We start from the raw sequence: 27,238 nt of genomic DNA, 5'->3' as shown, positions 1-27,238 counted from the left end.
ATTGATGATAATTTCGTGACCTAAATTTTTACTTCGTTGTAACGTAATTTCGCTATAACCGAGTTCATCTTAGCAAGAGTGCATCAATAAGACAGAATCCCTACCTGCCCCGACCCCAAATCCACACATTCCTGTGGTCCTTGTACACGAGAAGCCACACGAAGAAAATAAAGAAAACAAACCAACAGGCAACCCCAAAACAAACATGAAAAATATATATATATATTTCTTTGGTTTAGGAAATTTTAATTCAAATCTCTATGTCCTCGCCCTGTAACTTTTACAATCTCAAAGTTACCACTCTCTAATGTTGGTCTAGAGACCCGGGATAGACCTGACACTTTATGATAAATCACACCGAGCATGCTTTTTCCTTTTTTTATCTTTATTTTCCTCCTCTTCGGCCTTTACCACTGATTTTATGATTAGATCTACCGATCCGACTCACTGGTCAACAGGAGATCAGTGGCCCTCATTCTCCTCGCCGACGTTGATGGCGTATGTCGTGAAAAAAAAAAATTATTACCGAGGCGCATGCGATGCGTAGAGAAATGTGCCGGGGTTGACCGCCATTATTGTACTAAACCTATTCTCGTTTTTTTTCGAATGCTGATTTGTACTGAGTGAAGAAGTAGGAAGAAAATTATCATGCATTCCCAGATGGATGATTATGGGGCAGAGGTAATGTATAATGATATGAGTTAACCCGTATGATGTGCGAGGTTAACATATGCGACCAATGTCATTAAATGTGTAGTCCCAGTCCATTCAGTAAGTTGTTTGTTCCGTACAACTCTGTATCATGCTACTGTATAGTGTATCACTATCGCATCGGCTAGACCGGCCCGGCTCTGCGCAGTAGCGCAGTGTGAGTGATTTCAAGTTCGGTGCGACTGCTAGTGCTGGTGTTAGTGCTATCTCCCAAACAACTGCCTTAAATCGAGCTCCATCACCGACGGTCAGATTAACGCAGTGATACCGATCAAAATTATCGATCCCCACCCCATGACCCAGCAACACTAACCAGTTGAATCATTCACACCATCACTGACACTGCAAAAGTCTGCAAGGATTGCGCAATGAAAAAAGTGATGGCGCGCGGGTACACTCCATCTTCAGTCAAATTTTATAATAAATAAAAATTGAAAATAATATTTGGTTCTTGAACTTGTCTAATGAATTCTTAAATTCCTAAATTAACGGAATGAAAGAAAGAAATCCCATCCATTTTATCACTGTTAATTTGTGTTAGGGTAACATGCCCAGTATTCGGTCACCTAAGCTTTTTTGCAATATTTTTCAAACTAAAATAATACATACATACATCATATCTGCAGCAATGTATGTGAAATATATCAAATTTCTTTAATCTCAATTTTTATTTTGTTAAATATGACAAAGAATTTCACAAAATCGCAAAATATATCACCCTGAAAATTCCCCAATACGACCCCAGTATACGGTCACCGGCTCCAGTATTCGGTCGCGCGATATGCGCGTTCAAAGTCAATGCGTGTTCAAGGCAGCTGAAAAACGGGCGCGCGCGCTACCTTGTTGGCGCAAAATTGCATCGGGGACGTTGCGGCGCCCGTTGGTGACCGAATACTGGGGACTCGGCACTTGCATTCAACCCTTGTGCATTGAGACACTGTATCGGCACGTACGGAAATTTTGTTTTTCTTTTACGTTTTTGAGGATACCATCAGACTCCAAAGCTTGCGATAAGCAAAAAATCCTGCGAGAGAACGGCCTATTTCTCGATTTTTAGCGCTTTTTCGGTGACCCGTATTCTTAAAACTGGGCCTTATCCGCGCACGCTTTTGGAAAGTAGCGCCGATTCTGCACTTTTGACGGTAAAATTTGGGATTTGGATGGATTTTTGGAGGGGGCTAAGGGAGTTTCCTGTTGTTAATGAGTGTGCAAGTATGTGAATCAATGTGATTTGCATGTGTTGTGACAGTTGAACTTACTGGCTGGTGACTAGTAATAAGTGACCGAATACCGGGGGCTGACCGAATACTGGTGCCTTTACCCTATCATGGTTTATTCGCTTCCTTATGTCATTTGAAGTTCGATTTGAAACAGTGTTGACAGAAAATTCTGATTTTCCTCCTTTAGTTTCCCACTTTGTTTTTGTTTCAGGAAATAAAAGAGATACAAGAACAAAAACATTTTGTATTTCATGTCTCTCATTGTGTTGAATTGGTCTTTTATAATCATTGCTATCTTGAAGGGTATTTGCAAATGAATGACAAAATGTCAATTTTTGCAATTTTTTCTTATGTGCCTTGGAGGACAAAAAATAATGTGTTCACTCTTGTGTAGATGTTTCCTTTGGGCCTTAGTATCAACCTACTATGTTGATAGCCAATTGATTTACCTTAAACATGGTATATGATACATTAATTTTTATTTTATCCTTCTTCGACTCGAGTAGGAGTAATATTTACGGGAAATACAAACTGGAAAAAGTGTTTACTTTCTTTTTTGCAGAGTGTATATAATACCCACGTTTTAAAATCATCAGATCTAAATGAGGCTGTGCAAAACTACCCTAGTGCCAAGTAAGCAGGCATGACTGAGATGTGCAATACAATAAGTTATCTCCTCTTTCATTGCAGTATGACCCGTATGGCTATGATGATCGCTATGAGTCTCACACAGGTAAGACACTTCAGATCTGTTTTCTGTTGGTCAGACATACCGCAACAACTTTTGTGACTCTTCCACTATATTCAAGCAGTTTTGATTGCTAACCCTTATAAAGTGTGTAAAAGAACAGTTGTCTTAAAATGTATATTCAACAGTCTGTGAAAATATGGAGGAGGGAAGGTGATGTTAAAGGGAAGGTAAACCCAAAGAACGATGTGAATTGAGTGGAAGCAGCAACATTAGTAGAACACATCAGTGAAAGTTTGAGGAAAATCGGACAATCGATGCAAAAGTTATGAATTTTTAAAGTTTTGGTGTTGGAACCGCTGGATGAGGAGACTACTAGAGGATATGACGTATGAGTGGACAACAAAACAAAGAAAATATAAAGGAAATTCAACAAAAATTCACTTTTCTAGAATTATGAAGGAGCAATGGACCAACCGCTTTCAGAAAGCAGGGGGAATAATTGCTACCCTTAACATATGTCAATATCAAGTTGATGGAATTTGTAATTTTCATGAAAAATGGATTTTTGCAGAATTTTCTTTATATTTTCTTGGTATTGTTGTCCACTCATACGTCATAACCTCTAGTAGTCTCCTCATCCAGCGGTTCCAACATCAATACTTTAAAAATTCATAACTTTTGCATCGATTGTCCGATTTTCTTCAAACTTTCACTAATGTGTTCTACTAATGTTGCTGCTTTCACTCAACTCACATTGCTCTTGGGGTTTATCTTCCCTTTAAGAATTCAAAGCTAGACCAAAACTGAAGGCGGTGTTATAAGACATCTGTCACATCACCTTGACTCTGATGATTCTGAATCGCACAAATTTCACAGAGTAAAGTAACATGAGCCTTAGATGTTATGACTGAAGATTATAGTTACAATGGGCACCACATGAGACTGATTTAAGACGCTGTACATGCAGGACGAGCCAACATGATAAAAGTACTTCTTCTGTTTTGTGTTGCTGTATTTTTCCTCTTCTGTGATTTATTCCAGGTGACCCCAGCAAAGACTTCCTGTATGAGCAGGATTACCCGCCTCGCCAGTCGCGTTACATTGTCCCGGAGGAGATTAAGAGATTCATTCAGGTTTTCCAGCGTAATATAAAGGAAAACAATGTGTACGAGATCAACTTCTGCTACGAAACAACGTAAGTTTTTCCCCAGCATGTTGATCTGCTGTATCTTTGTTGTCTTGCTTCTCTCATTTTATTATCTCTTTCTCCGTCCCCCATGTTTCATTTTGTTTGTTCTCAACAAGCATTGTTTGTGTCCCATAAGGTAAGCGATTGATTGAAGAGGTCGGACAATGACTTATTCAGTAATACTACGTTGTGTTGATCAGTGAAAGCTAGTGTTGTTTCTGAGTTGAAAAAGTCAATCAATCTCGCTGGGACTTGAAGCAGTGTAATGATATGTAGTGTCTATGCTTTCAGCAAGATACTTTTGCAATGCACTATTCAGAATTTGGTTGTAATGTGTTGGATTGGACTTAGCGTTGACTTACTCTTTGTAAGTTTCAAACATGTGGGCTAGGCATGTGGAGAATGGTGCGTTACATCAGAATTGATATTGTCTAAATGGCTTCTCTTTCAAGTTACGCAAAATTTCCAACTTCAACACTGTACTTGAGTATTGCATGTGATTTCAGAACAGTGCAAATCACATCATAGTTTAAATTACCAATTGTTACTTTGCGAAAAATTTGATTACTGAGGTATATGTTCATCATCCCTTTAAATTTCTTGAATCATCTTGCATCATTGAGTTATTGGAGGTAAGATAAAAGTATGATCAAAAAGGTGAATGTTACATCAAGACAGTAAATGAAATATTCATTGTCATTTGACTTACTATCCATTAAATCTTCCATGGGACGTGATGGTTCTAAGCTTTAAAGATGCCAGCTGTGATAAATAGAATACTTGGCATTAGGTATGCTATATAGCATGTATTGAAAGGAATATATAGCATCATATACTTAGCCTGTGCATTGCTGGAAGCTTGTTTTTGACAGTATTTGTTCTAGAAGACTCTGTTTCACACAAACCATCTATTTGGTACTGTTTTAACCTGACAGATTCAACAAACTCTCTGAGAGTTACTTCAAGAACTCAGCTTGGCCGTCTGCAGACACCATAGCACCCCTTGTCGAGAATGGTAATAACAGGCAACATGGTTTCACATACAGCCATATATTTGGGAATTTGGAATTGAATGACTTTTAGTTATCATCAATTCCATTTGTACTCCAGATATGCAATTTTATGAGTTCATTCAATATATGGTGTACACTTCTTGTCAAGAAATGTGTCTGTTACGTATACATGTTCACTTGGTTATCTCTTTCTGTAAAACAAAGACTTGAATTGAAGAGTTCCTTTCCAAAGGTGCTCAATCCATTTTCCATGAAATTGGACTTTTTGACAGAAAGTGTTAATGTTTTATTACTGGTAGTTCCATACAGTAAACTCCTCAAAGTAGTGAAAATGGAGAAATCAGGCAATGAAAATTGAGTTTTGTCTGCAAAGGTTTGAAATCCAGCAGGATCCAGTCAGAAGCCTGTGTGAATGCTTGACTGGACTTTGGCCCCCAGAGTAAGGCCAGACTGACTAGCTTTCCTGCCTGGTAGCTTTCCAGATGACCCACATATTACTTCAGCATTGGCTGTGAAATGTTTCATTTCTATGCATGCAAATTCTTTGGAGAGGTGGAGGAAACAGGATAACGTGTAGTGATTTCATACGAGAAAACTGCACAAATATGCAGAAACTAGTCACTGAAAGCAATATTTACGTATTATTCATCACCATGCCTGAATTTTTGTTCCACAAGATTCTAAATTCACAAAATCTTAAAAAAAGAAAAGAAAAGAAAATGAATTCTTTAAAAATCAGTGAAGACATAGATTTTTCCGAGGCACATTTTCTTTGTTCCATTCTGGGCTGCTATTATGGGACATAAAGTCATTGCATGAAAAGACTTGGAAGCATGTGAGATAAAAATCCAGATTTTTCTCCTTACCATCAAAAGTGGATGTAGCACCTTTTGGAAAGGAACTCTTCAAATGTATGCATTACATTCTCAATTGTCAACCATTGAAACACATGAGTCAAAGTCTCTTTTGGAAATGACCCTGAAGAATTTAACATCATTTAGCGTTCCTGTTGGTACCATTTCTGTGAAGAAATATGGTGTATGGAAGTTGCATGTTTAATTAACAAGAACCTAAATGTGTGACACTTTTTTAGTGACACTTTTACTGACACTGAAATGTGACACTGTACCAAGAATACATTCTTACTACTTCACTCTTTAGATGAAGTATTCATCATCTTGTACAAGGAGCTGTACTACAGGCACATACTAGCAAGAACACAGGTAAGAAAGTCAAATTCTCTACTAGTGCTTATCTACTTTGATACTTGTAAATGTACTCCGTAAAATGTTTTAAACAAAGCAGTAAATATAAATCTGAGTAAGATTTTCCTCACACCAAAATGGAACCGTCTATCATGTAGCATGGGGTACTGTGATATTGACATTGCTTTTCATTCTCTAAATTTGAAAAAATAGCTACTGTTAAAGTAGACATTTTCTTTCAGTTTTGCAATTGATTTTCCATGCTCGGCCCAGTAAGATGAATTTTGCATGCTTTAAATTTCGCGGACAGTTACAATCAAGTGAGCACTTCCAAACAGCTTACTGCTGCCACAATGGTTAAGGGCTTTGGCAGCACATGCTACAGTGAAAGGAGACTGATCCGCATTACAGCAGCAAATTTATTCATGCTACAAGGCTAGCGAATGTGAAGAGATCTACAAATGACATGACAGTTTACCCCCCACAGGATACACTTATCTTGAGATGAAATTGTAAAATGATATTTCATTATAACATTTCTTATAAAGATACAAATTTCATGGAGCCTTGAAAACTTAAAGGAGACCTCCGGATGATTTTCAGATTTTTACATTTGAACAACTATAAATTTGTTATACTGAGGACAGAGTTTCAGAATTTGTGATAATTGGGATGAAGAATAAGAATATTTTCAAAATCTAGAACAAATTGCAATGAACAAGGATGATGACATGGCAGAGTCACCATAAGAATGCATGAGTTGGGGCTCAAGGAACCAGAACAAAAGAAGAAGGCATGCATAGATTATGCACAGGTGAACTCGCAACCAAGCAGTATTGTAATGGAATTACACTGCTACTTTTCTGAAATATGTGAACCTCCTATGTCATCATCCTTGTTCAGTGTAATTTGTTTGAAATTTTTCAAAGTATTGTTTCTCTGCTCAAGAACCACAATAAATTCCACAAATCTATACATGGAGTTGTCGATTTATGAACTACATGATGTGAACTTATGAAAATCGTCTGGAATGTCCCTTTAAGTATCACTCACACTGCCATTTTAACTGCTTATGTTTCAGTGAGCAATGTTTTGTTTACAATACTAGTAGTCATGCATGTGTTCTTACCAGACACATGGGCCTCCTCAAGATTACTTTCCAGCTCTCTTGATCACACACTTTCCATTTAAAAAGTTGGTTCTAATTTCACTTGGCCTCATCTCTTTCTGCCTGTCCACAATCATGCACTCGTCCAAAATCATGCACTCTTGCAAAAATAGCAACCAAAACTTTGTGAACTTTTATTCCTGCACTAGTATCATGTTGGACGGATTGTGCTAAAATTTTCACACCACAACAATTTCCACTTTACAGCTTATAGCATAAATCATAACAGCAAGTGATGAGAGATTATGTTCATATGATAAATTGGAGATAGATCATAGGAGTTCCTGAATATTGACTGAAATTCATAATTTCTCACAACACTTAATATGATTCGAATTATATCAACTATCATTTAGGAATATATGCAAGAAGAAGAAATTAGTATATATATATTTTTTGTTGTATTCTACTATCTTTCAAATATCTCAGACTGGACCAGACCAGATGCAGAGATTTGAAGCTTACTACAACTACTGTAATCTCTTCAACCACATCCTGAGTAAGTCATGTTTCCATTCCCACTGAATGCAATGTTAATTACCCCTGACAAGGGAGGAGGTTATATTTTCATTGGCACGCCATTTGTATGTTTGTTTGAAAATGCAAAATAACTCAAAAAGTTGTGAACGGATTTGGATGAAACGTACAGGAAAGTTTGAGAATGATGCAAGGAACAGATGATTAAATTTTGGTAGTGATCAGGGACTTTTTATGGATTTCATGAAGGGTTTTCAATATCTTGGCAGGTATGGTCAATGAACTTGGGAGCTCAAGCTGCCATTTTATTTTATAGAGGTTTGCATATGTGCACTAAAGTGCATGCTCTAGTTTCTGCTAGGGCGAGGCACACCGTGCAGCTGGAAGTTGATGACGTAACAAAAGGTTTCTATATTGTGAAATCGGGCGATTTTCAGCACGCATATGTATATGAGTGGAAATCACTGATCTCATTTTGCAAACAAGATCAGTGGTGGAAATGAGCTGCTTGGCGGAGATCTGCGCTCTTAGAGTGCTTCTCTAGTTTGTATTTGTGAGTATTCCACAGTATGGAGTTTAACATTGTGTTCTGACGGAGAAAATATGTTTATTTAAATATAGGCTGGTTAGGAGTATATATGCCATTTCTTGGCTATCTTAGAAGAGTAGCAAGTTGTCTAGATTTTTGTTGTCTGGAGGTGCTGTGGCATAGTGGATAAGACTCCCAACTCCCCATTGGAGGACACAAGTTCAATTCCTGCCCAGTGCTTACGTCCTTGGACAAGATGTTTTTACCCACCGCGGTCTTCTCAACCCTGGTGTATAAATGGGTACCTGGCTATGCTAGGGTAATACTGTATACGCCATATATTTCGCGAATCGGGACTTCCCGACAATTTTGCTAGTGGTTAAATTCGCGATCGCGGAGTCCTGTTCTGAATGGAGAAATGTATACGCGTACGTCACATTCATATCGGCATTAGAGTCAATATTTTCGCGTGTTTTTTATTTCGCGAATAGCAGCTGACTCGCGAAATATTCGCCATATACAGTAATAATAAGGGCATGACCCTCTGATAGAGCAGTGGGAATGCTGAAGAGGCTACCCTGGATAAAGGAGACATTATCGTTATTATTGTCTTGACAGTTGGAATAAACAAAGATAACCAGTTCCTCATTAGGTCTTGTTGAGACTGAAGACCTTCCTTCAGTAATAGTTGATGCGCCTAGATCATGCATTCGTATGCCTCCTGCCTGAGAGGTGCGAGAGGCATTATTCTCATTGGTTCAATGTTTTCCATCTTTGTTCACTCCAGCACTCATAATGTACTTGTATGATTGCTTATCCACAAAGAACTTGTGTTGATGCATCAACTCTAGCTTTAACTTCATCTTTAGGCATTTATTCTTTTATTATTGCTGATAAAGAGTGTGATAAGGAAAAAAAGCTCCTCCCAATATATAACCCTTCTTACAGTTTAATCAGCTTGTTTTCAGCAGTTCCTCAAATGCTTGAAAACAGAAATTAACCCACAAAGGCAGTAACATACCTTAACAATGACCTTGAACAAAAACTCATAGATTGCAAAAGAATGTTCCACTTTGATGTAGCCATGTAAACTAAGATTTTTATGTACACAGTGTGTGAATTTCACAGTAATGTTTGGCATATTCATCTTGTTCAAGTAGAGACTGATGACATTCGCATAAAGTTACAGTGAAGTTTTGAATAGCAAGAGGACAGTCAAATCCAGGTTCATTGCCAGAATGCATGTTAATTATGTCATCAAAATTATAAATGTCTGTGATTCCTGTCATGAATATTTTAGATGCAAAAGGTCCAGTGGATCTACAGCTACCAGATCAGTGGCTTTGGGACATCATCGATGAATTCATATATCAGGTAAGACTGTACTCTGGTGACACGTTTTGAAAAATGTGTTTTTATTTTGGGGGACATATTGATAATTGATAGCCTTTAGTCCACAATCTATCCAGAGAGTTGTGAGGGTAGTGATAAGGCAATGCTGCACACTGACACTGGTCCGACTGTCCCTGACCAGTAAAAATCACTGTTGGACCAGTAACTTTGTCAGGAATGGACCAGTGAAAAATGGAAAAGTTGGGTACTTACTGGTCTGACCTGTCTGTCAGACCAGTAGAAAAAATGTGACCGGCGACAACGGTTTCAGGCAAAAGTCGGGAATTTTGAAAATTCATTTTTTCACTGAATCACATTTCCCATTTCCTAAGCTTTGCATTGATATAAAACACTTGTATTCTTCGGCACCATAAGTGGGCACAGAAAGAGAAATAAAATGCACTTTTTAAGTTGTTAGCCTGACAAAATTGCGAGAAAACAGGCTTTGAAGATTCACCTCTTTCTCAAAGACAATGTCCGAGCGGCGATGCGAGGGGAGAATCACCCATCCGTACGATGGTGCCAATTGATGTTAAGCCCCGCCTCTAGCAACCACATCGCCTTCTGATTGGCTCACTGAGAGAGTCAAATTTCCCGGGCACCTTCCTCGGAGCTCAGCGTATGGAGCCGAAAAACAATGCGTTTCGCTCGGGTTTGTTTACCAGTACTTCTTTCAAGATGGCGAATACGATAATTGCACGTATGGTGTACATGTACATGACGTGTATGGTGCACGTATTACGCAATGGCATCCACACGCCATGACTGTGTGCATATGTAACAGGAGCGGTGGCGAATCCACACATTTACAAATCGCGTTTTCATTGTGATTGATTTGTCTTTATCATTGGTGACCCTTTTGAAAGCAGAATTGCTAGTGCTGGCAAGGGTCATGCTTAAATTAAAAAAAAAAAAAACATGACTCGTTAGTTTGATGCGATTTTGACGTGTAGTATTTGAATATAATTGGTCACATGTGACTGCTCCTTTCCTCTTATCTGCCTTCCATTGAGTCAGTCTGCTGTCATAATCTTTACTACATGTACAAGTAGACACATTTGAGAATATTTAGTTTTCTTTTCACACGATTATGTCATGCTACACGATTTTTGTTTCACTTCCGTTGTCGAACATTGCGGTAGAATAGTTTGGACAGAAAGCCAAACGAAGAGCACGCACTACAGAGCGAGCGTATAAACCACTATAGCAAGAACAATGGAGCATGTAATCGTGCACGCGTGGACAAAGCATTCCCCACACGCTGCAACTGGTGTCTCCGAAAGCCGAATTATGTAAATGTATGCGACGCACCAGCCAATCGCATGCGAGACCATGCACCGTAGCAACACTGGGGATATTGGCGCGGCGTTCGAAAGAAGCTCGAAACTGACGAGTGCGATCCAACATAGGGTACTTAAAATTCCATTTTCGATAGGAAAAACTTAGTCTTATGCTATGAAATTTAGGGTACATGTAGAAAACATATCAAAGATTTGATTTCTGCAAAAAACCTAAATCGACAAAAATAATGGTCAAAATCTTTGCACCCCGCCTAGGAGGGAATTTGCTCTTGCGACTTTTGCCTGAAACCGTTGTCGCGGGTCACAAATAGATTAATGTACAGCCCTGAATAAGGTGTTTACCCCCAATATCCAGGGTTATCTTGTGAAGCAGAAGGTCATGTTTCCACTGTTCAGCAACTAGTCCCTCTGGATCTCACCCACAGCTTATCCTTGCATACTGTGTCATCATCCTTCAACATAGGCAACTAGAAAATTTCATTGTTTACTAAAAAGAAAAATATATGTACAAAATAAAGAATAAGAAAATGTGCAAACATATCAGCAGGAGTGCTTAAAAGGGTGTTGAGTGTTTGTTTTCTCTAATGTATTTTGTTTAGTTGTGCTTTATTAAATGAGGGATCTCTTTATTTCTGTTAGTATGCTTATTTCGGTGTTACTACTTGAACAGGGAAGTTACTTGTTGTATGCTGTCATGTTACTTTACAAATTGTCTTCATGTTTGCTTCAGACTTACAGGGTAAAAGACAGTGTGTAAACACTACACAAGCATTCCACAACACTCTGATGTATGTTCTTGCTTTGATGTTGTTTTAATCTTTGTTTGACAGTTTCAAGAGTTCAGCAAGTACCGGTGCAAACTGAAGGAGAAGACAGAAGATGAAATCTCTGTTCTCAAGGTCAACCCCAAGGTCAGATCTCATTCTTTATTCTTTTATTTTTGTAGCTTTTGATTTGACTCTATCAACTTCATTTTCTCCAAGATGCCTCATATGAATTCTGTGAACACTACTGCTAATTTATTTTGATGTTCATATTTTGTGCTTGTCTGTATGAAGTGTACGATCTCTGATATAATTTGTTGCAAGGTGACACGAAGTTTTATAGTCATCTTTTCATCTAATCGTGACTGTTTATCATAAAAAAGCATGGTATTGCATTACCTGTAATATCGAAAACAAGAAATATATGTTCAGATCCCCATCTTCATTTTAAAGTTTCCATAGGATTTTAAAGATCTCTTTCTTGTCTCATTTGCATGCATGACATGCACTATCACTTATCTCAATATCTTAATCTTTCCATCAGATCTGGAATGTTCACAGTGTCCTGAATGTACTCCATTCTCTGGTTGAGAAATCTGGCATCAACCAACAGCTTGAGGCATATGGATTAGGAGGTAAAGGGATAGTGTATCAGTCTGAGTTACAAAGCAATGCATGACCATAGCGCAATGAAGATACATTGTGTCATGACCAAACTAGTTATTCTGTTCCATACAGTTTGTTCAAATTCATAATGCTTCTCAAACATTTTTTACACTGCATGGCCCTTCAACCATGTAAGATTGAATGTGACCTTTTTAATGTTCTTATTTATGGAAAAGCAAGCCACAGAAAAATTTGCAGTCATAGTTTTTGTAGAGCCCTCAGGAGGTGCAGGGAGACTTAGGGATCGCATGCGGCGTCTGTCCGTCCATTGTCCGTCCGTAATGCTACAAAAACTTGAATAACTCTCTACTGAGGACTTCAATTTCAATCAAACTTGGAGGGAAGAGTGGTTATACAAAGTTACACATTTTACAAAACATAAAGGTCACCTCAGGGTCAAAGGTCACAGGCAGGGGTCAATGAACTTTAGGGCCCAATGTTAAGGTTTTACGGCGCGTTTCGATTATGGTTCATAACTTTTGATGTATAAGTCCGTTTGTTACCAAACTTGGATAGTAGATGTCCCTTGGGGAGTTGAAGGTCACCACAAGGTCAAAGGTCATAGGCGGGGTCAATGAACTTCTGGGATTAAGAAAAACATTAATTTCTTCTACGCAAATGGGCGAGACACATTTTGGCACTTGCCTTGTTTCTTTTTTGTTTACTGTAGTTGAATGGTGTTTAGTGTTGAAGAAAAAATGATTGTAGATAAGATGTATATGGAAGAACTTTGCACAGAGGGTATGTTTCCATAATAACCAGGTGATCCGGAGACAGAAGCGTCTGACTTTGGCCGCCACCCTCTCTACAAGATGTTAGGCTACTTCAGTCTGATTGGACTCCTGCGCCTGCACTCCCTGCTGGGAGACTACTACCAGGCCATCAAGGTGCTGGAACACATCCAGCTGAACGAACAGGTGTGTAAGCTGTTAGGGAGTGGTTGGGATGGGGGGGGGGGGGGGGGGCGTTGGGGGCATGGTGGCGGGTGGGACGGGGGAGAACACAATTTAAAAGTGTACAGACTTTTGTGGAGGCAGCTCATTCCCCTCCAGTGTCTTGCAACTAATGCAGTTATATATGGTACATGTAGGCTACAATGAGTGCGTGTACCATATATAATGTATACTATATGATTGTCACTTGCTTCCTTTTGTCAAATTTTTATGTTTGCAAAAGATCTAAAATACCTTGGCAAAATGAAGCAAGTTTTAATACAAAAATCACTATTTCATTGGGAGTATAGATAATCTTTGAATTGTCATAATACATCATCATATGACTTGCTTGAATCTCAACATTATTTCTCATCACAAATTTCCATGCTGAAGGGCCTACCCAAAAACATATATATATTGTTTTTGTTTTTGTTTTGTCATTTGAAGCATTGTCACTTGCTTCCTTTTCCCAAAGTAGGGCAAAGTATTTCTGTACTGAAGGGGGGGGGGGGGGGGGGGGGAGGGGGGAGGCCCCTCTCTGGCTCTATCATCTACCTAAATAGTAAATAGCCCGGCCTAGTTAGGGTTAAAATGATAATTTTCTCGGCAGCAATGATTAAAGTGTTCATCCAGTCATGTTATCAATTCGAATGTTTTGATGATAATATTTATTTTCGTAGTAATGATGATTGTACATCCTTGCACATCATTCCTCGCACCATAGACCCTGTACTCCAGGGTGCCAGCCTGCCAGGTCAGCACCTACTACTACGTTGGCTTTGCTTACCTGATGATGCGGCGCTACCAGGACTCCATCCGTAGCTTCACCAACATCCTCCTCTTCATCCAGAGGACCAACCGACTCCTCTCCACTGGCTCCTACCAAGTGGATGTGGTGAGTAAGAATGGACGCCAGATCGGTCGCTATTTGGCAGAACCACGTAGCGGTTTCTCAAAATTTGGCCAACTTCAATTTTTTTCTTGTACAGTAATGCGTGGTCTCTCATCTGTCAAAATTTGGCCCTCAACTCAATTTAACAAAAAAAAAAAAAAAAAAAAAAAAAAAAATCATCATTTAATATGTAAAGGTAGATTTTAGCAATGTCCGATTTTGGGCCAAAGTAATTTGGCAAACCGTGTATGTATGTTCTGCGACACACATGGTGTTGCCAAATTGAAAGTCATACATGAGAGCTGCTACTTGGTTTGCAGTACCACAATTTATTGAGACCTGAAAGTCCTTTTTTGTGAGCTTGACATGTTTCTACTCCATCCATTCTTGCTGTGCAAAACAAACTCAAGTGTTATGATCAAGGGAAAGACTTTGTGGTGACAGTGATGTTCAAGAAACATTGTGCCCTTGCCAAAGCTTACAAATAGCTTTCAAGATAAGGTCCCTTTTATTACATCTTTTTAATACTTGAATTGTGATCATCCTGATGTCATATGGGTTAGAAGCAAATGGACAAACAAAAAACTCACCATTCAATTTTTGACATCAAAATAATATAGGGAAAATATAATCCACATCTCTGTATTCTATGTTTTTCTATATTTTATATATTCAATAGTTTACATTTATATGCTGTAGTGTTCATTTGGTGTTTTTTTTTTCCACTGGTGTAAAAAACATTTAATCACATGGCACTTGCATATGGAATAATATCCAAATACTGTCATGTGTGTCCAACGCAGATCAAGAAACTGCAGGACAAGATCTACAAGCTGCTGGCCATCGTGTTGACCCTTCACCCCATGCGTATCGACGAGAGCGTCCACATGCAGCTGAGGGACAAGCTGGGAGAGAAACTCCAGAAGATGCAGAGAGGGTGAGCTGTACTTTAGATATCTAAGGCTCCTGTAAGAGGGCCACGGTGCACCCACGGTCATTTTATAATTCACAGGTACTCGTGGCGAAATACCTTTTGTTGATTTTTTTTTTTTTTTGCTCGATCATTTATTGGGTAGGGTCCTTTACATATAGGCAGTTCTGTATGTGATTAGTTTTGAGAATGATTTCAGTCTGGAAGATTACGTAAAACCTGAGGAATGATATATTCCTTCAAGGTGTCCATTGTGGTAGAGACCATGTTTTCTTTCTTGAGATGTGAGAGGACAGTAAGAACATGCTCGAGATCATATACATCCTTTTCAGGCCCACACTCACATCCAAGAAAAATACATGGAATAAGATGGTGTACCGTGAAATCACCTGTCCCTAAACTAAAAAGCTTGATGCAGTTTTTGTTGTTTCTTCCAAATGTTCACAGAGATGTGCAGACCTTCGAGGAGTGCTTCTCCAGCGCCTGCCCCCGCTTCCTCTCCCCGGTGCCACCAAACTACGACGACCCCGGCGGCAACTTCCAGAAGGAGCCGTTCCAGCTCCAGGTGAAAGTGTTCCGGGATGAGGTCTCCCAGCAGATCCTCATCCACACCATCAGGAGGTGGGTAATGATTGCTATAGTCATGGCAGCATCTATGGTATGCTGAAAACTAGAATGTTTGTATGATACACCTGTTTTGTGCATGTTTTCTTTCATCTAAAGTGAAAGTTATTTTTATTTGCTGTTACAATATTTGTAACTCTGAAATTTGATGAAACATGCATAATTTTTGCAAATTTGCTGTTTTTAAACCAAGATATCATTTTTTTCCTTTATATATTTTCCTTTATTTATTTATTTAGTTAGTTAGTTAGTTTCGCTGTGCATGAGTATTTTTATGCCTCCGCCACGAAGTGGTGCCGGAGGCATTATGTTTTCGGGTTGTCCGTCCGTCCGTCCGTCCGTCCGTCCGTCCGTAATGAATTTTGTGGACAGGGTAACTACCAAAACCTTTTGAGGTATCCTAATGAAACTTGGCATGTATGTGTATTAGGGGGTGAAGTTGTGCCTATCAACTTTTGGGTGCACATGCTCAAGGTCAAAGGTCAAAAGGTCAAGGTCAAATGCTTAAAATTTCACTATTTCCCCCATATCTATGCAATGCCTGAAGATATTTTATTGAAACTTAGTGTACACATGTATTACCAAATTAAGATTCTCTGGTGAAAGTTTGGGGTCATGAGGTCAAAAGGTCAAAGGTCAAAAGGTCAAGTAAAATGTTAAAATTTCACTTTTTTCTCTGTATCTTGGAAATTGTTCAAGGTATCTTCATGGAACATAGTATATATGCATGTACTGACTGGCAGTGGTTATCTAGGGAATTTAGGGTTCATGGGGTCAAAGGCCAGGGGTCAAAGGTCAAGGACAATACTTCAAAATTTTACTATTTTCCTTATATTTATGCAATGCCAGCAGGATTATTTTTTTTTTAACTTGATGTATGCATGTATAACCCAATAGAGATTCTCTGGGATTTTTTTTTTTTTGCCAAGAAGGTCAAAGGTCAAAAGGTCAAAGATCAAGTGAAAGTGCTGAACTTACTTCTTTCTCCATATCTCGGAAGTGGCTCAAGTTAATTTGAAACTTAGTACATATTTATGTATGTTCTGCCTGACAGTGATTCTCTTATAAATCAAAGGCCAGAAGAAAATGATAACAATTTACTGTTCAATACAGAAATTGCACTTTTTCTCCATACCTTGAAAATTACTCAGTGCATAAACTTATGAAAGGGTCAAAGTCAAGTTAAAGTTCTTAAATTCCCAAATACATGCTCTCCTATTCATCCAATTAAACATAGGTCAAGGAAGGTAAACGTTCAATACGTTTGTGACAAACATGTCATTTTAATATTTTGCCAATTTTGTGAAAATGTAATCACACATTGTCCACATGTACTATAGACCTATTAGGAGAATCATGCATTATGGCGGAGGCATACCAGTCGCCATAGCGACATTTCTAGTTTTCTTTTTGTTTAATCAATAGCGATTAGCAGCCCTGCAATAGTGAAGGATTAGGATATGAGGAATGTACTTCATTCTGTATCTTCGTTACGACGTGTTATCTCTATGGGAGTGCAGTTTTTCTGCAAATGAAAATTGACATGATTATTTTTTTTGAGCACTAGCTCACTTATGCTTCAATGAATTTCTCTCAGATTTTAATATGTTGTAGCTGAGATTTTGGGCTATCGTGAATGTACCCTTCGTTTTTTCATACGATGTCGGGATTACGTCAAAAAACTTGGTTGAATTTAAAGCTTATCTGCAATGTATTGAGATGTTTCTTTCTTTCTGCAATTTTCTTTGCAATAACTCAAGAAAAACAGTTTTTATCACCCTCAAATTTTGCACATGCTTAGTTCATGTCACATACATTATTTCATAAAATAAAAACTTTTTGTTTAGACATTATTTTGGGTATGTAAATTAGGGTCAAAGGTTATAAATGTTTCATCCTGTATCTTAGTGAATACACGTCCTATCTCTTCCATATGTTTTACATTGATATAGCTGATTCTGGGTGCATGCACTGGTAGGGGAGGAAGGTCTCGAGCCTCGGTGATTAAGTTTGCCTTTTCCTCCCTGGCAACCAGCAGCATGCACCTGGAACCACCACAATTTTTATATCATGTATTTTGGATTTTCTGTTTGTATTTTATGTCAGCTTGTATTGTATATTGTATATTGAATTGCCGAATAAATAATAATGATAATAATAATAACTTTGGTGCAGGTTTTCATAACTTGCACAAGCTCAGAGAGATATCCTTTTTACTTTTCTTGTGTCCAAAAATAGGAAAATAAAAGTGCAAGAATTGGTGTGGAGATTTCAGATGTGCTGTGTAAATCCTAGGCCGTTCTGATCCCGAGCATGCAGTGAAAGTGAATGTCATTGGTTACTTTTTATTTGAATTTCTTGGTTGTTTGTTAGAAAGAAAATTATGCTGTAAAACCACACATTTTGGCATGCATGAAACTTCTGCAAATTTTGTTAAGGGCCAAGATTCACATAAGTGAAATGCAAGCGAAAGTTTTATCTACACAGTGCATTGGATGCCAGTCGACAATTCGTGAAAGTTTCATTCCATGAATGTTTGTGGTTTTACAGTATACTTTGTATATGGTAAAGAGGCACTACTGCTCTTCATTATTTGTTATTTATTAATGTATTTTCTGTTTTGTTTTTCAACAGTTTCTTGAAGCTGTACACTACAATGCCTGTTTCTAAACTGGCTGCATTCTTGGACATGGTGAGAAACTCTTGTATAACTATGATAAAAGTTAGCTGGCCAGGACAATTATTGTGGTTGCAACGAAATGATTTGTGCATTATGTATCTAGATGATTAAAAGTTAAACTTTCTTTTTTCCTCCTTGAAGCCTTTTATTGACACATTTTTCAATTTTCTTCGAAAAAAAGAAATGAACAGCAAATGACGGTATTGCTATGAGGGTTGATGCAGTATTTCTGTTAAATTTTATAAATTCTTTAGTACCATTTTGCTACTTAATATAAAAGATGTTTAGTGAGCAGATTACATAGCAAAAGACTCGGCTTATGGCATACATCATACCAACCAGGCACGACAGTGTTTCCAGTTGCTTATTAAAGGACAAGTTCACCTTCATAAACATAAGGATTGAGAGAATGTAGCAATATTAGTAGAACACATCATTGAAAGTTTGAGGAAAATCAGACAATCCGTTCAAAAGTTATGAATTTTTGAAGTTTTTGTGCAGTAACCGCTGGATGAGAAGACTACTGCAGTGTATGAAAAACTTAGATGTCACATGCGTACAACAATATAAGGAAAATATAAAGAGAATTTCACAAAATGCCATCTTTTGAAAAAAGTACACATTCCCCTGACTCGTTACCGACAAATGTTATAGGTAATATTATTCCCCCTGCCTTAGAAAAGAGGCAAGTCAAGAGCTCTTTTATTACGCGAAAAAAGTGAAAATATGTTGAATTTTCTTTTACATTTTCTTTATACTGTTGTACGCATATGACTCACAAGCTGTAGTAGTCTCCTCATCCAGCGGTTCCAACACAAAAATTTTAAAAATTCATAACTTTTGCATCGATTGTCCAATTTTCCTCAAACTTTCACTGATATGTTCTACTAATATTGTTGCATTCTCTCAATCCTTATGTTTATGAAGGTGAACTTGTCCTTTAATGTCACCAAAGTCGATGTTTATAGTTTGTTTTTATCATTGTAGAATTTACTCGGCAAATTATAGTTTTCTTTGGCAAATTATAGTTTTCTTTTGTAGTTGCACCATTTGAAGAAGGAGATAACTTTGTGGAAGACAGTCAGAGAGTAATATAATTGTCTATTACACTGAATCTGTTATGTAGGGTAACATTGATCTTTTTCTCAAGAAATATAGAATTAATGAGGAATATTTTGACCATCTAAAGTAGGATCAAAGAATAAGTTCAGATCTTTGAGTTTCAAATTGTACTGTTTTGTGTCCAAGTGCATTTTCTACTTGTGAGCAAGAAAGTGACATCTCCATACTTGTGATGTTTATAAACATTCTCTCTCTATCCCTCCATTTTTCCTTTTTACATTTTGCTTGCAGACTGAGGAGGTCTTCCGCACCCATCTTTTATGTTTCAAGGTAAGTTGTGCAGTACATTTCGCATATCAATGTTCTAGAATAGAAGCGACTGTCATGTCATCACTAATAACTGAAACACATACACATTGGGGAAAAAACAGCAACAACACACTGACAATTACCTTACAAGGGGGCATCCTTATGCCACCTCAGCTTTTGATGCACTGTTTATGAGTAGGGCTGGCCTCAAACTGGCTTTCTTCTATAAATGTAAGAGGGGTCCCAGTTGTAGACAGTTTGGTGGACACCTGTATAATCAAATGGTCTCAGCCTCATCTCCAACCCCCAAATTATTTATCACTTAAATTTTTCACTTCTTTATCATCATCAAAAGTATAATGTACCCTGCTTTTGGGGGTTACTTATGTTCACAACTCTTTCCTTTCATTCACATTGTATGTATGTGCCTTTGATTATGTTGGAGATGGAGAAAAAGATGAACTTGAACTAGCAGGAGAACTATGTAATGGTAAATGGTGACATCTTTAGCTTTTTAAGCTTTGAGAGCACAAGCATATCTTTGCCAAGTATCTACGTGCTCAGTTGGAAACAATTTGAAGACTTGAGTAGTTCCTAAGGAGGTTCAGAATTTGACAGGGTCTCCTGTCTCCTCATAGAAATGAAGCATAAATGCTATTTAGTGAGGTGGCCCCTCAGTAAGTTTGATTTCACAGCTCAGACATTTTATTGACTCAATATATCACAAACGATAATGGCAAGTACAGACTCCATTTTTTCTTTGTTTTTCTTTTATATAAGGTCAGTCATCAGTCCACAGTAATGAATTAGCAGACACACGTAAAGCACCAACTCAAGGGATTGTGCAATGTAATTGCTAAAGCCAAACCCATGGATGTTTGCAAAGAGCACATAAGTACTTCGACTGTAATATTTACTGTGAATTCTAGCTTTAATTCGTTGCAAAAGACTACTCCAGTTCCTTTTCTTGTTTCTCCCCCTCAGCACAAAATGAAGAATCTCGTCTGGACCAAGGGAGCCAGTGGGCTTGAGGGAGAGTTCCAATCTGCCTCTGAGGTCGATTTCTACATCGATGGGGTGAGTATCTCATTTTGCTTACAGCGAGGTATTGCTTTTAATGAGGTAAATTTGTTGGTTTTCATTTGTTACTACAGTATTCAGCTGGTCTCTTTTTTAGTATGTTTACAAGTGGTTATAATGGGTCTAGTGTTCAACATCTGTGTAGGAAAAGTTATATTTAACCCTTGCTCGTCCTCATCTTGATTATGCTACCGCTGCTTGGGATCCCTACACTACCGAGAATGTTTCCTCCATCAAACAAGTTCAAAGACAGGCTGCTTGTTTTGTTACAAACACATACGACAAAGAAGCAAGTGTCACCCAGCTGCTTAGTTCGCTCAATTGGAACTCACTCCGACACAGACGGGAAATACACCGGTTACCCTGTTTTCATAAGAAGCTCCGCAAGGAAATTGACATACATCACACAGAACATATTTACCCTAAACCTGATAGAAGTAGGCGGGGGCATTCAAGTCAGTTTGAGGTACCAACTAGCAACACAGATATGTACAGGAATTCTTTCTTCCCTCGAACCACAAGGACATTGAATATTCTTCCTCAATGTGTAATCTCTCAAGTTAACCAAGTCATTTTTAAGACCATGGTTTCAAAATACATTCTCCCAAATTGAGTCAACCCTTTGCCGGCACCTCCAGTTTAAACTCCGCTTGGGGTCTATTGGAGGATCACTACCAAGTACCAAGTACTAAGTAGTGCAATTACCCCCTGGACAATTATCTGAGACCCTTCTCCTGACCCTAACCCTAATCCTAATCCTAATCCTGAACCTAATCCTAACCCTATCTCAAACTCTAATCCTAATTCTAACCTTAACCCTAATCTTTACTCTAACCTTATCACTAACCAGTATTTAGCCAGGGGGGTAATTGTCCTCAGGGGGTAATTGCCCTGATACGGGTTATAACAAGGTAAAAGTAGTGATCCAAGCAACCTTTTTACAGTGGGATTTCCCTGACTCTACGTTCTGCTATATCTTTTAAAAGAAAGAAAGAATAGAAGAACACACTGGTTTATATAATTGCTGCATTATGTGTATTTCTCACCTTCAGAATGCCACAAGCGCCCACAAAGGCAAATATTCAAGGAAGGTCTTACAGATTAGATGAGGTTATTTTGTTTGAAAATGTGAACATCTCTATATAGATGCTGTAAGCAAAAGCCCACAGCCCCATTCCCCCAAAAGATGTGATATCTATTAATGCTACCATTGTTCCAAAAAAAGATATGACTTGCTATTATTGCTACCATTGCCCATTGCCAAACCAGCAGGTTATTTGGAGTAGAAGTTCACACCAGCTTTTGTGATTAATGAATGCCATGCTTGAAAAAAGAAATGATAGAAATTGAGAGATTTTGCAAAAAAGTAATTAAAAAGGCTAGGAATTGTAAACATCTTAAACCCGACAAGCTGGCATTCTTTATTCCAGATCCCATATGATATCTTGCAAACAAAGATTGCTGTCCTTGAATGTTAATAGAATTTGAGAACAGACAATAGTCTTGGCAGATTTCTTTATCTCACCCCTATCTTCTCTCAATGACTGAATAACCATACATATTGCGTTCCACATCTGTATTTGTTCTGTGTATTACAGGACATGATTCACATCGCTGACACAAAGGTGGCTCGTCGCTATGGGGACTTCTTCATCCGCCAAATCCATAAATTTCATGAGGTATGTAACCAGAAGACCTTTCTGTTCTCTTCCGTTGTGTAAGAGAACACACATTGCGCCTGTGACACTTTTATCAACAGCAGGAATGCCATCAGTGTCAGCTGCAAGAAATAATTTGCATCACTCATGAATGCCATGTATTTCAAATTATGAAACTTGTTGGTCACAGGATATGACTATTTCTGTGAAAAAAAAAATGATAATAAATAAATAAAATCATATTCATAATGAATAATGCTGAGGAAAGTCTCAGTCTTGACATAAGATATAGGTAGGAGATAATGAGATTATTGTTTGAAGGGATAAGCTTTCATTGTGGTGATCAACATGAGTTTGATAATGTACGGTTTTGATGTGTATTCCGTTTGTGTGAAATTTTCTTTCACATGGAGCACACGCAGCATGAAGTGTCAGATTGTGCCTGGAAATTTTTAAACCCTTGAGAATTGTGCAGTTGCTCTTTACCCACTCTCAGCCAGTGGAATGAAAAACATGTTTGTTTGCAAGGAAGTTGTGACATTTGATACCGCAAAAACACCCTCTTAATTATTTTTAGAGAGAGACTGCAACCAGTACTTTGAGTTTGGATCTCTTGTTTTTCTGTCTGCAGCTGAACAGGAACCTCAAGAAAATGCCATCATCCTAGAGGCGAAGAGATGTGATACGTTACATATTCAGCAGCATCAGATAGCTAGGCAACAATATGGCAGTAACAACAACAAGGAAAACATCTGTAGTGAGCAGCGACGACATTGCAGGCAGATGGTGACTTTGGCCAAGAGTGTTGCAACAACTTCATATTGGCCACAGTAAACTGCAGGGTAGAACAATTCTTTTCAAATCACACCCCCTTCATTGTCTTAAAGGAGACATGTCAGCTATGGAAGATCACTGGAATTTACCTTGATGTATACCATCATGTGCGTATGCAACCCATGTGTAAAAAGTTGCATTTCCAACATTGTTCTTTTTTTTTCTGGCAATGTTAAGAGTATAATCCATCAGAAAGATTTCTAGTCTTCTTTTGTAAGTTGATGAGAAACTACTTAGTCATCTGACCACAACAGTGTAGAACATCAGGTAACATTTTTGCAATTAAAATGTTGTTGCATATCTACAACAAACCAAGTTTGTTGGTACAGCGAGACTGCTTCTCTTGTGTGAGAATTTGTACAATATTTTGTCTTGTCTTCATGTTGAGTGTTGCACAAAGTAAACACTGCAGTATTTACTAGCCTGTGATTAGCCTGTTGACACCCAGGATTGACTTCAAACTAGCTTTCTCAAAATATATTTTATTATACAGTGCCAGTGGAGTGGTCAAGACGACATTATCTATCAATGGCACTCTTTGTTAACAGAACAGAAAGTGTGACTGTTTTATGATATCTTTCTTGACATCTTAGTAGCTCTGACTATGTTGCAGTAAGTAGAAATTTGTGTAGAGTATGTAGGCTCTCCTCAAGTTTTCGTATGCCAAGATTAGATTACTGTGGAAGTGGAATTTTTTGCACTCGGTCGGGTAAGTTTAATTTCATGTGTTTTTAATGTCAAGGGTGGTCACTAGTGAGCACCTCAAACACTTCACTGCTCCATGGCGTTTAAATGCTTTGGCAGCATTATATTACAGTAAAAGGTTACTGGTCTTCATTATGACAGCAAATTCACTCATATTACAGGACTAGCGAACATGAGGAAAACTACAAGAAACAAAAAAATAATAGGTCTACCCCTACGATATGCCTACTTTGAAATCAAAGATATAAAGTTATATTACATTTGACGAGCCAAAAATTCACACACTTTCATTTTCACACTAGTTTTATGCTGCTCGAAATTTGCTAGAATTTCCACTTGTACAATATATTTAGAAGCCAGTGTGTATTAGAAGCACTTATTCTGAACCAAGAAAAAGGACACATGTCCTGCTTCTTATTCAAGATAATGATGAGTAAGAAAAAGAGAGAATGGCTCAGGCTCTTTGATGCGTAATCAAAAGCAGGTGTTTCCTTCAGTGAATGTTAATCGGCATATTTTTTTTTTTATTCATGTTTTGAATTTTTCTGTATTTTTCTGGCCCGTCAGGAGTGAACTAGACAAACAGGATTCAAGTTGTACAATCCTGTTTTTACTCACATCTTACCTATTTCAAAGAAAACGGCCATTATCACCGTAAATATTAACCGTATTGTTATGCAGGAATGTAGCCTTCTCTCCTCAAGTTCACCATCTTTGATTTAAAACTTGAATTCTTTGTGGTAGGCAGCAAAGAGTGGATGAAGTCTAAGGAATAAAGAAACGGGATCATGGATACAAACTGCATCCCTGGAACAAACTAGTGCACATGCCTGAGCAAGATATACATTTTCCAGGGAGAAAAAAAGACGAATTATTCATGGTGAATGATAGATAATGTATCAAGAATCAGAAGGACACTTTTGAACCTGAATGTCTTCATGTTATTTCCCTCAGCCACTGTCTGTTCACCTGTTTAGGTATGTGAGAGTGTAAACAGTGATATGAAATCGCTGAATTCAGTTTTACATACATGTAATAAAAGGAAGTCAAAGTGAATCCATGTGTTGTTAATGTTGTCATTTATGAATAAACAGTGAGATGAAAGCAGATTTCAATTCTTGTTTTGAACAGATGATGATTATTCCATAAATTGAAGTAACATGAAATTACATGTACATGGTTTGTAGACTTTCTATGTTGAGATGTGGAAAAAAAAGTATAGGAAGTTAAAAGTCATGCAAGATATTGTTAAAGTCAGTGATGTGTCAGTTTAAAGATGAGATGCTCATATTGTCACATAACATCATGGTATTACTCCTCCTATATTGGTTGGCTGGCACAGCAGCTGGTGAAACCTAAACACAAGATTTGTTAAATCATGTGTGTAGACTTTGTACACATTATATGCTACATATTGCACCTGTATATAATTCTGGGGGGCATTTTATAGAGCGTTTTGTCAGATTTTTTATTTTTTATTTTTTTGACAAACTGTTTTAAGCCACTGAAATGCTTACATCAGATTGGCTGAGAGCAAATTTGTCAGAAAAAAATATGTGTATGCTTGATGAAATACCCCCCGTCCGCCGTTGCATCAGTACAATACAAACAAATTGTACTGTACACAGCATTGCTATATTTACACCTTATTGGATATGTGTGCATGTGTGTGTGTGTGTGGGAGTGTATTTGTGGGAGGGGTATGTGGATATGTGACTGTATAGGATACTACATCAATTTCTTCTCCAGATCATGATGTGCTATTTTTTTTTCTCCTAATAGTTATGTAGACCTGTACAATTTCACATTTGCACACACGTTTTGGCCAGTCTCCAACAGATTTTTCTTAAATCATCATTTTGATATATTCACCAACCCTCACACACTTATTCATTGCTACATCACAAGATAAAATTGTAGCAGTGACTAGACTGCTAAGAAAGAGTGGAAGGAACTCTGCAGGCATTTTATAGACAGAGTTTATGGACAACTTTCAATGAGGTAGTAAATTATATCTTTTCTGTTTCATTTCGCTTTATTTAGACTCTTTTTAAAACAAGGGGAGATTTGAAAAATCAAAAAAATACATATGCAGATTGAATGACCACACATGGGAGGTGACTTATGCACAACAACCAAGAGAGTTGTGTAATCAAACCTGCACAAATAAATGTCACATTCTGAACAGTAATCATCAAAGGCTTAGAATTTAAAATTGCAGTGGTATTGTTACTACACTTGAATGTACTGATGCTGCTTTACCTAGTTTGAAATTCTCTGCATTTGACACACAAACAAGTACAACATAGAATTATCGTTTTACTGAAAGTTGCGTAGCAGTGAAGATATGAAATGGTGTGTAATTCCAAAATACCTGTGACTATGATGAATTCCAGAGTCAACAAAAAAGAGTACATTTGAAACAAAGAACATACTTACAGGCCCTATTGTGCAGACACTGCTCATCATAAAAAAAAGGGGGAGGGGAACCCAGAAAAGTCGTCAAGAGAAATGACAGGAATTCCATTACAGTGATATGACACACATGTCCAGAGCTGACTGAATGAAGTTCTCACTCTTAACCCATTTTGTGTGGGAACCCGGTAGCCTGCATATTCAGTCTATGGGCATTTCAGAATTCAGTACAGTATGGGTTAAGATGGACATCACATCTTACCCTGTGTTTTATAAGGGTCTAAATAAATCAGAATGATACAGAAAAGATACGATTTAACTGCCTCTTTGTAAGTTGCCCATAAACTTAATCGACAAAATGCCCGCAAAGATCCTTCCATCCCCCCCCCCCTTTTTTAAAGCAGTCTAAGCACTAGTGCTACAACAATTATATCTTGCAACAGGTAGGCCTACCAACTGGATAACTGTGTGATGATTGCTGAAAATATCAAAATGATGTAGAATGAAAAATTAATACTTAGGAGACTACTGTTTGAAGCTAATACAGACCAATCAATACAAAGTTAGTAGACCATGACTAATCTATTTTAGTAGTACATTATTCCCAGAAATGCTTTGTTTTAATTGTTTTGCTTGCTTCTGTTAAAAAAAAAGACATACTACTGCCCTTCATGATCGAAATGAAAAGATCCATAACTATATCGTCTGTAGGCCTACAATATCACTGCCACAGCAACACACATGGAACATATTAGGAGCGACAAGAGACTGTTATATTAATCATAAG

The 27,238-nt window shown here is 37.8% G+C and overlaps 1 protein-coding gene across 1 annotated transcript; it reads left to right on the top strand.

Moving 5' to 3' along the window:
* The first annotated feature begins 543 nt into the window (after positions 1–543).
* On the top strand, positions 544–25,082 carry LOC139720011 (eukaryotic translation initiation factor 3 subunit L-like). The gene is made up of 18 exons (XM_071631389.1): positions 544–681; positions 2,622–2,664; positions 3,664–3,817; positions 4,747–4,826; positions 5,986–6,047; positions 7,627–7,696; positions 9,504–9,577; positions 11,727–11,807; positions 12,205–12,295; positions 13,089–13,243; positions 13,986–14,156; positions 14,957–15,090; positions 15,532–15,705; positions 18,343–18,400; positions 19,742–19,780; positions 20,744–20,836; positions 22,438–22,518; positions 23,129–25,082. The coding sequence occupies exons 1-18, from the start codon at positions 649–651 to the stop codon at positions 23,162–23,164; spliced, it is 1,629 nt and encodes a 542-aa protein (XP_071487490.1). The 5' UTR covers positions 544–648; the 3' UTR covers positions 23,165–25,082.
* Positions 25,083–27,238: the final 2,156 nt, after the last annotated feature.

This window comes from Diadema antillarum, unplaced genomic scaffold, assembly GCF_040938485.1.
Source record: "Diadema antillarum isolate AM-2024a unplaced genomic scaffold, OU_Dant_1.0 scf00000119, whole genome shotgun sequence".
Lineage (NCBI taxonomy): Eukaryota > Metazoa > Echinodermata > Echinoidea > Diadematoida > Diadematidae > Diadema > Diadema antillarum.
Note: the sequence above shows the minus strand (reverse complement) of the source record. Positions and strands in the feature narration are given on the sequence as shown.